This window comes from Miniopterus schreibersii (genome assembly GCF_964146895.1).
Source record: "Miniopterus schreibersii genome assembly, chromosome: 8".
In the NCBI taxonomy this organism is placed as follows: domain Eukaryota; kingdom Metazoa; phylum Chordata; class Mammalia; order Chiroptera; family Miniopteridae; genus Miniopterus; species Miniopterus schreibersii.
The window spans coordinates 42048347-42059186 of record NC_138109.1 but is presented as its reverse complement, the minus strand read 5'-3'; the positions used below and the strand labels follow the sequence as shown (position 1 = coordinate 42059186).

The window sequence follows — 10840 nt, the reverse complement described above, 5'->3', positions numbered from 1 at the left end:
CTCTAGGGAGGAAAGGCCAGGGAGTCTAAACCGCAGGACCAAGGATATGTCTGGAGGAAAGGCCACCTTGGGGGAGAGGTCCAGCACCAGTTTTTTCTATCGCTAGGCACCCAGGCTTCCCTCCCCTGTGAACTTCTGTGTCTGGCTGTAAATTGCTTGGCCAGTTCAGCTGTCTCAGTTTTCCCATTTCCTAACTTCTTACTGTCCTGTCTCACTCAAGGTTTTGGTGTCCTCTGACCATCTGGCTGGGAGTGAAGTCACTATTCTTAAAACAGCCCATCCTATTTTCGTGTTTTGCTAATTGTTTATCAGCCAGGAGACTTGACAGCAATCAGATGGTCAAAATTATCCACAAGTGAGCCCTAGCTGGTTTGGCTCAGTGGTTAAAGCATTGGCCCACCAACTGAAGGGTTCAATCCCAGCCAACGGCACACACCTCTGTTGCAGGCTCTGGCCCCCAGGTCACATGTGGGAGGGAACACATTGATATTTCTCTCTCTCTCCCCTTTCCACTCTCCCTCTGAAAAGCAGTGAGAAAAAATATCCTCAGGTAAGGATAAAATAAATTATCGACAAGTGAATAACTTTAGGAGAATATAATAGGTGGCTACTGAGGTATCAGTTCAGTGTAAGAAAACTACAAGGGGTAATGTAATTCCCCAGAGCTAGTAACCACAAGAGACCTATGGGGCTGAAGGGAAGGAGAGGTTAGAGGTATTAGGGAAGAACAAACTTCACTCTCAAGCTTGCTTTGGCTGGTCTAATAATCAAACAGACATGAGACAGATTAGCAAGAGAAAGTAACCGGACAATACATGTTTATGAGGGAATCAGAGATCCCACATGCAGGAGAGATTCAGAGATAGAAAGGGGAATTAAGGTATATTAGACATCCTGAACTAACGAGGTAAGGTGTTCTGTGGGCTTCAAAGGGTCATACAGAAGGCTGATAGACATGAAAAATGCTCAATGTCACTAACTGCCAAAGAAATGCAAATTAAAATCACAATGAGATATCTCACACCTGTCAGAATGGCTATTGGATAATTTTTGAAAACATTTCTCCATTTCCTGGAAGCCATTCAGATATTTCAAGACATCAGAGATGCCTCATTTTTCTCCAGGAGTCAGGTGTGCAGGATTAGACACAGGTGTGGTATGAGCAGGAAGGTATTTTATTTCAGTGCCCAAAGGGAGAATCAAAACCAGTCATTTATGAAAGCCAAGGGGATATTATTAAATGTAAATCCTATTTACTGCCAATTTCACTCTAAAGAAAACCTTCATTATATATGTTCTCTGCCCAGAAGAGAGGTAGGACACTGCCTTTATAGCTAAAGCAGTGGATGACCACAAGAAAGAGACAAAAGAGCAGGTCTGACCAGTAATCACAACGTAGATTCCAAAGTGGCACTTAGTTTGTCAACATGCCTAATTTATTTTAGTCAATAGTTAATTTGATCCAAACCTAAGTGTAGACTTCTGTGGGAACCAGAAACTAAATATGGGCTTTCTGTTTCAGATATGAACTATACGTGTTTAATTGGTAACTAATACCTCTAAAGACTATCCTATTCTTTTGCCTTATTTTTTTCTTCCCAACATCCTTACTATCTTGCTATTTTTTCTCTTTTCTTTCATTGATTTGCTTAGGACCTTAGAGTTAAAAAGGATCTTGAAAATCATCTAGGCCAGAGCTGTCAAGTAGAATGTTCTGCCATGATGGAAATGTTCTATGTTTGTGTTGTTCACTATAGTAACTGCTAGCCACATGTGGCCATTAAACACTTAAAATGTTTCTAAGGTAGGCTTTCTCAGGCTCAGCATTATTGACGTTTGGGGCTGGATAATTCTTTATTGTTGTCAACATTGCTGAGAAAATTCATCCACCATGCTGAGTAGGTCCATGCACAGTCATTCTATTTAACTTCAACCTTATCTTCTCAGCTCTCAGCAATCTTTTTATTTAACTCCTGTTCACTACCCTTTGTACATTCCATGGTGGTGGCTGTTCCAAAATCTCCCACTGTGCTCAAATTCATGACCTCACCCTGTTCACCAATTCCAAGAACAGGAGGAAAGCAAAACCAGTTGCAGCTGTAACATGAGACTACTTCCTCATATAATCTTGGCATTTACTTAACATTTCTAGTTCCCACGTAGGCAACAATACTGATCATCTCTGAATTCCTCCAGGCTGTGAGAAATTCCAAGTGGGGTTACTTGCATCTTTGGATCTAATAGAGGGAGTTCAGTGTAGTGAAAAGAGCATTGGATGGAGATATGAGAGGCCAGGGTTCTACAGTCAGTTCTATTAATAACAATATATATAGTTGATTCAGCAAGACTCTAAACCTGGCCAACCTCAGATTCCCCATCTGCATATCATAGAAAACTTCTAATGATTTTTTTCTCATGATTTTAGATGCTTTTTCAAGGTCTATTCCTTTAAGATTCTACCTTCTTTACTGTTCAACTTTTAATCAAAAAATGCTTGAGTATCAACTATATACCATCATTGTGCTAGTTGCTGGTAATGTAACAGTGACTAGAACAGACTTGGCTCATGCCATTATTTATTTTGATGGAGAAGCTGGCTGCCTGTCCAATGGTCCATCCTGGGAAAGCTCAGCTTTAGGGAGAAGAGTCAATCTAAGCAATAGGTTTGTATTACTCTATTCTTAGGCTAACCCATAGGGTACCAGGAAGGTGAGACTAGGCCTCCTCCCAGTTTATGATTTCTCTCATGTAGCTATGTTGACTGCTTAGTAGAACCAGGGATTATATGACAAAGATTTAATAATGAGCACGGTACGGGCACTGGCCAACCAAACTTATAACTGAAGCAGGATGTCACTCCAGGACTGACTCCTTTGGTTGCTGACTTGTGGGGGTTCCAGAGGAGGGGCTAGGGTGACCATGGCAGTAGGTTGAGTCTCAGAGGACCAAGGGATGTTACTATTTACCAACAATTGTAGAAATACTCTTATATTCTAACTACAGAGTGGCCTTACTTGTGTGTTGCTTCTGAGTATCAACCCTAAGTAGAATTGATGAGGAAATATGGACATACAGCTATGTTAATTTGTCAACAGCATTGGTCCTTCCAGAGTCATCAGGAGAAGCCCGCAGTATCCCAACATTTCTTTTTTTATTTTTTTTTTATTAAACATTATCTTTATTGATTTCAGAGAGAGGAAAGGAGAGTGAGAGAGAGAGAGAAACATCAATGATGAGAGAGTCATTGATTGAGTCCGCAACCTGGGCATGTGCCCTGACCAGGAATTGAACCCCGATCACCTGGATCCTAGGTCGATGCTCAACCGCTGAGCCACGGCCGGTCAAGCCCAACATTTCTTAAAGATGCCTGGGGGGATATGTATATGTATGTAAACCCTCCATCTTAACTTTAGTTTCCTCTCTTGACTCTACTCAAGTTTCCATCCAGCACCTCCCTTTCCTGGGCCATCTCCTAGTTCTGCCTACTTCAGAGATTTGAATAGGCCCATCACCTCCTTGTATTGACATGTTATCTTAATGTGTGGAGTGGTTAAGATCCTATACTACCTCATTTGGCCCAATGCATTGTCCTTCCTTGGAAATAACTCTAATACTTATTTTCTGCCAAGTTTGGAGAAGACATATTATGCTTTTATAATCCAAATTATGAAAAAACACAACCCCACTTTCTTTCTTCCTTCCTTCCTCTCTTTTAACATATGTGTATTGTATGGCACTACTCTACGTACCAAGAATACAATTGTGAACCAAAAACAAAGTCCTCCACTCTTAGGAACATAGACCATAAAGCTAATGAAACTTAAATTTCATGACCCTCACTCATGAAGTTTTTCTAAGGCCCCAAGAAGGACCCTAGAAAATGTTCACCTGGTTTATATATTTTATACATTTATAAAATTTGCAGATGAGATATTTTAGCCAATAATTCTGTCTCTTTCCACTCAAATTTTTCCACCATCATGCTTCCGCTCATATTAAAAAACATTTGAGTAGTGAAAGGTATTTTGGAACTCCTTCTAAGGAGAAATTGAGTTCAGGATATATCTGGTCTCGGTTTAGTAGGAAGTATATAGATAATACACAGTCACTTCTATATAAAGTTACTTAGTTGTTTTTTGTTTTTTTTATCCTTACCCAAGGATATTTTTTCCATTGCTTTTCAGAGAGAGTGGAAGGGAGAGAGAGAGAGAGAAACATCAATGTGAGAGACATACTTCAATTAGTTGCTTCCTGCACATGCCCGGGCCAGTGCTGAGGATTGAGCCTGCAACCAAGGTACATGCCCTTGGCAGGAATTGAATGCAGGACCCTTCAGTCCGAGGGCCGATGCTCTAATCACTGGTGTCCAAGAGTACTCCAACTGTCTTCTATGCTACTTTATCATGTGACACAAAGCTACATGTCCAGAGGACACATTATGAAATAAAATGTGTCCTACAGTGGTCAGTTTCAAAAGTTTGTGACTAGATGAAGAGAAAAAACATCTGAAACAGAGTCTAGAGCTGTATCTGAAACCTTCCTTCAATCATCAGACAAATAGTTATTATCAGAGAATTTGGTCTCATCAATACTTAGTCAAAACAGAAGTCTCTCAACCAATGTCACCCCAGTAAATCCAATATAAAAGTTTTCTTATTTGCAAATAATAATGTAGTGTATGCTGTTAATAACACACTATGCATTTTTTCTGTTTTGATGGTAATCGTGCAAAATAGAACTTATCAGAATGTGTTTGTAGGGCACATTTGAGGCAGTGCTACAGTGAGTTTGTCTGGGTGTGAGGATGCCTGTTTTAAAAATCCCATTTATTAATAATAAAAACAAACTGGTCAAACAATACTAGAAGAAAGGCTGACTTATTTTTCTATTACCTCTATCAAAAATATATTATAAACCCCCTGGTAATGGGCACCACCTGATTGGTTGTGCTCTTATATCAGTCAGGGGCAAAGCAGACATACAATCCTTAGTTCATCCTAATTGATGCCTGTGTTGGTGGCCAGAGCTGTTTCATGCCTAAAATTATGTGTGTGTGTGTGTGTGTGTGTGTGTGTGTGTGAGAGATCACATTCAGCAACAGTAAAAAATGTGCAGCAAAATATAGAAAAAATTATAGAAATATGACTGACAAGAAAAATATATTAATTTTCTGCCAGACTTAAAATTTAAAATTTCTTAGTTCTGATGTCTTTTCTTATATTAAGTAGATATCCATTTTTGTGCCTCATTTTACATTCTCAATTTTGCATCTTTTAGAGAGCTCACAAATGTTTTCTAAAACTTGAATCAACTCTTGCTCATGGAGCTAATATAGAAGAGGAGGTACCGGCAAAGCAGAATGAGAAGGGGCACCCAGAGAACCAGGGGAAGTTCGAGAGAGTGTGGCATCCCAGGAGTCAAGGGAAGAGAGTGCAGCTAAAGGAAGGGAGAGGATCAGCAGTGCAAGTGCTGCAGAGTGGTCAAGCAGGGGAAGGACTGAGGGTGTCTTCTGGGTTTGTTTCCATGGAGGTCATTGGTGACTTAGGACTGAGCAGCTCAGTGCAGTGGAGGGGATAAAACTAATTTGGTGTGAGTTGTAGGGTGATTGAGGGGTGGTTATAGAGAGGGAAGAGCTGTGGTGAATAGGTGGATGGTAAGGCCAATCCACTGAGACAGAAGATTGAAAGAAGTTGATTAGGATGAAGTTCAATCATAAACATATTGAGTTTGAAATGTCTTTATATTTTGAAAATGCCTGATTTGATAACTGGTATGGTAGTATTTGTGAATGGGTCATGATTGACTATAACTTCAATAGATTGCTGTTTCTGTCTCTTGGATATTCTTCTTCATAGGGTTGATAAACACTAAACTTGGTAATTGAAGGAGGTTATGGCATTGCAAGAATATCTTTTAAAAGAAAGTATGTCCACCTAGTCAAAATGAGTCAGGATTGTCTAGTAGAAGAGCACAGACTTGGGCTAAATCTGTACAGTCACTTAGAGCTTCAGGACTCAGGATATGCCGAATACTCCCTCTCGACTCTTGTTTTCCTGTTCATTAGTTGTTTCACTCACCTTCTTCCTATGTAGGTAAGGATGAAATGAGACAATGAATTTCAGTTGTACATGGCCAGACTCATCATATGGTCAATAAGTTCATTCCTTCCAGCCCATTATAGAGAAGTGTGAGGCGCTGTAGAGAAGCCCCATGCTCCTTTCATGCTTTTTGCTTCTCAGAATTTTAAAAGCATTGTTCAAATAGAAAACACAGATAATCTTTGTTCCCTGGCTATAATGTAATTAGTGATGCAACACAGCAGGACATTGGGTATGATCTAGCCTGGCAATGAAACAGAAATTGGTGAAAGAAGGTGAACACCAAAAGAGGCCTATATTAATTCCAGTATAAGAAGAGCAAGTGAACCAAGGGGAAGTGGGAAGTGCAGGGAAAAGAAATAATATGAGTCATGTTAACAAGTAGTGTATAGAATCAATCTCATTCATGGAGATACATCATGGCTAAAGCAATGTTTTGATAAAAAGACATGATTTAATTACAAAGATTTTTCTGCTAGTAATTCCACCTAGCAAGATGTACAATATATTTTGAGATTCCCAAACAGATTTGTGTATCATTGAGAATATTTAAATCCAGTCTTTACAATTTTATACAGCTTTTTAAGATATGGTCCAATATTTATTCAGTTTTATCAAATAATATATAAACCTCCCACATATAACTCTGTGATTAATATTACTGAGGTTAAGAAACAGGTTCAAGTACCTAAAATACCTAAACATACCTACAAGTCTAAATACCTATAATAAACACCCTACTACAGTATGGGCACCTATCTTATCTTTATGGGAACCTATTGAGAATGCTTGACTCTGTTAGCCTTAAAAGTATTTTACTGAAGGTCCACAAATCATTACTGGTGTTGAGAAAATTCAATGCAGTTCTTGGCCTGTCTGTGATAGATCTTAAATATTTGTTAACCAATAATGCAATCATGCTTAGAAAAACAATAGTAATTGCTTGGACCAGTACTTTTAGGAGATTTATTTTTATTTCATTTTGTGTAACTGCAATTAATTTATTGCAGAAATTTACACTTAGCATTTCATACTCCACAGGGCAGCACTTGAACTATTATCTGGCCTCTTTTAGTGACCTCCACTGTTGTCATGTGACTTTTAAAAGATAGTTTTATTTTCATAGTGTTAATGGGAATGTAAAATTGGTACAACCGCCTTAGAGATCAAGTTGTTAATTCTACTACTTTAAAAAATCAACTGTAGTCTTTAATTAAGCAATTCCACTTCTAGAAACTTATACCTGTACGAAGTTGAATGGACAAGGATAATCAAGGCTGAATTGTTCATGAACCGAAAAACTGGCAACAACCTAAATGTTCATAGGACGCATTACATGAACTATGATGCATCTAGCTGATGGAATTCTCTGCAGTCATTTTTAAAAAGAATGAGGTAGAGTTTCTATATTGCCACAGAAAGGCCTTCAAGGAATACTAAGTGAAAAGAGGTTGAATGATAATAATAATTAAGAGTAATTATTATTATAATCACTTATAAAGTGTTTATAAGTGTGCTATGTTTTAAGTACTTTACCATTATTGACCCATTTAATTCTCACCACCACTCTGAAGTACATACTATTGTTATCCCCATTTTACAGATAAGGAAACTAAAGTACAGTAATATCAAATAACTTGCCCAAGGCCACAAAATTAGTGTCAGAGGCAGTGTCTGGTTTGAAGATCAGTGTTCTGACCTGGTTCTTTCCATGCATGTTTAAAATGTATAAAATATGCGCATAAATATTTATATGTAGGTATGTGTTCATATATGCACAGAAAATGGCTCTAAACATAGCCTCCAAACTGCTAGCAATTGCTTCCTCTGAGAGGGAGTTGGGGTGGGAGAGGAAGAGAAGATACTTATGTAATATGTCTTTTTCGCTTGTTTGCTTTTGCCATGAAGGACATTAATATTTTATAATAATTTTTTCACAAGGAATGTTTCTCAAAATATAACTTTCTAGTTAGTTTCCTTCTGCCGCTAGCAGTTAAGAAAGAAATTTAGCCATTTTCCTCACTGCTAAAAGGTTTCATCATTCATTGGTTCAGTTAATAAAAACATCTAAACTGTCCTAGGTGTCCCTGCCTCTCCCAGTTCTCAAGAAGCTCACTGTCTAGTAGAAGCTCACTGACATGTAAACATGTAATTCCAGAGCCTCTGTAAAGGGGATGCACAAAGATGGGGTGGCAGGAGGACAAAAAAGAGATGTCACTTCTTGTGGAGAGAAGAGTGAAGGAAGGCACTCAGAGAGAGGGTAATGTTTTGCCGAAACACTGAATGAAAAGTAGGAGTTCTTCAGGAGACGGGAATAGGGGAGAGAGAAAAAGCATCCCAGATGGAGGGAATGTGAGTAAAAACAGAAGTAAATACACTGGAACTCACATTGTTCTTTAGGGAATGGATATAGTTTGACTTAGCTGCAGCTTAGGAAGAGAAATACAAGGAGTGCCTGCCTCTGGAGATGTGGGCAGGAGCCATATTGCCTAAGCCCTGTGAAGCATGTGAAGGAGGTCACCCAGTTGCTCCTAAGCAACATTAGAAGAACCAGGTGTTCCCAGAATAAGACAAAAGACATAGATCAAAAGATGCATATCATGGAAGAACATTCTGATACATGCTACATGTGGATGAACTTGAAAACATGCTAAATGAAAATGTTATATACGAAAGGACAAATACTGTATGATTCCACTTATATGAGGTACAGAGAGTAGTTAAATTCATAGAGACTGAAAGAATAGTGGTTCCTAGAGGATTGAGGGGGCAGTTACTGTTTAGTGCTTATGTAATTTCAATTTGAGATGATGAAAATGTTCTGGAGATGGGTAAGGGTGAGAGTTGCACAATAATGTCAGTGTACATAATGTTACTGAACTGTACACAAAAAGTCTTAAAATAATAAATTCTATATTATGCATATTTTACCGCACTAAAAAAAGGTTAAAATGGTAAGTTTATGTTATGAATATTTTTACAATTGAAAAATACATAAAAAAGATATAAAAAGATACAAACTACGGAAATAATTCAAAGTTCTTTTTCTTTCTTGACATTAAAATTAGATGTCATTTCTTTGCTTAAGCTGATAATGATTTGTTATATAATAATATAATAATGCCTACCATTTACTGAAAACTAGCTCTGTGCTAGCTTTATCTTCACAGAAATGAGGAGATGCAGGCTGACGGACCTCAACCAACTGGCCCAAAAGCACACAGCTAGTGAGGAGGCATTTCTACGAAACCTAGAATCGGAACTCAGCTCCCAACACCCTGCTCTTTCACCAGTCTACAAAGTGCTTGATTATCTTCCTACATTTTTCGACATATCAATACTTTTCTTAAAAAATTCTCCCCTTGATCTGCAACGAGTGTATGTTTGATGTTTTCTGGGTTCAGAAAACGTAAAAAGCCGGAGGCAATTTAGAATGAAAAGCTGAGGACTTCTGATCCACATCTGCTCCTTTGGAGTGGCTCTGACCCACTGCAAGAGAGACCACAAGAGCTTTCAAAATGAGACTAGACTTACACTACCTGGGAACTACCCGCCAGCCTCCTGCTACGCGGTGGAAGGTGTGCATTTTTGTCGCTGTGGCCACCTGGAGAACACGCTCCCAGCCCGGCCGCCCGCAGCCTCCGCGTCCCAGGTGCGCAGCCGCCGGGAGACCAGGCGCGGCTCGCGCGCAGGCGCGAGGTGGCGGCGCCGCGCAGCTGCCGTGCTTGGCGGTCTGGCGTCCCAGTGTCCCCGCGTGGGTCCCCCGCGTTTCCTCTGCCTCGCGCCCCGCACTCAGGGTCCCCGCTGCCCCTTCTCCAGGCCCTCTCCATCTGTTGCCCAGGCCCGGCCCCGCATGGCCCCTCCCCTCTGACCCCGCGTTGCCCCAAGCCGGAGCAAAGTCCTGGGGGTGTGAACCCCGGCATTCCTGCCCCTGGGCGGGGACGGGAGGCGGCTGTGCGGGGAGCCCAGGCGGCGAGCGCGCAGCCTGCCCAGTCCGCCGGCTCCGGCCCCGCTGGTCCCCCGCGAGCTGCCGCCGCAGGCCCCCGCGCCGCTCCCCTCACAGGCCGCCGCCGCCGCCGCAGCCATGGCGGAAGTTCATAGACGTCAGCATGCCCGGGTTAAAGGAGAAGCCCCCGCGAAATCCTCCACACACAGACATGAGGAGGAGCTGGGGATGGCGTCGGCCGAAACGCTGACCGTGTTCCTGAAGCTGCTGGCCGCCGGCTTTTACGGCGTGAGCTCCTTCCTCATCGTGGTGGTCAACAAGAGCGTGCTCACCAATTACAGGTAGGGCCGAGGCGGCGGCGGCCGAGGCCGCGGACAGGAGTGGGCGGCGGCGGCGGGACGCCGGCTCCCTGGACTTTGGCTCCGAAGTTAAAGCTGAACAAAGTTGGCCCGGAGCTGGGGAGGGCTGGCGGCGGCCCCGCGGCCCGGGCGGCGGCGGGGCTGGGGTCGCGCTCCCGGCGCCGAGCTCCGGGCGGCCCGGCTCGCGTCCGGGGCCGCGTTCAGAGCGCGCCCGCCTGCGGTGCCCGCCGCGCAGCGCCCTCCCCGCCGAGCGCCCGGGCGAAGTTGCTTCGTGACCTGTTGTTCCCCGGGCAGGGCAGGGAGGGAGCAGAGCGAGGGATCCCCTCCCTTCTCCGAAGCCCGGGCCGGGGGCTGGGGCTTCAGGGTTCCCCGAATTCGCTGACAGCCTCTGGGGTGCGCATCCTCAAGCCCATTTATAATAAGCCTCGATGCTGTCC

The 10840-nt window shown here is 42.2% G+C and overlaps 1 protein-coding gene across 2 annotated transcripts in view; it reads left to right on the top strand.

Moving 5' to 3' along the window:
• Positions 1 to 9182: 9182 nt before the first annotated feature.
• SLC35D1 (solute carrier family 35 member D1) overlaps positions 9183 to 10840 on the top strand; it is a 41547-nt gene continuing 39889 nt past the window's right edge. The window contains exon 1 of one of the 2 annotated variants that reach the window (XM_081144467.1): positions 9183 to 10385. In XM_081144467.1, coding sequence (XP_081000593.1) covers positions 10183 to 10385 — 203 coding nt within the window. In that variant the 5' untranslated portion in view covers positions 9183 to 10182. The remainder of the gene's footprint in view (positions 10386 to 10840) is intronic. The other variant, XM_081144466.1, reaches the window with a different exon arrangement.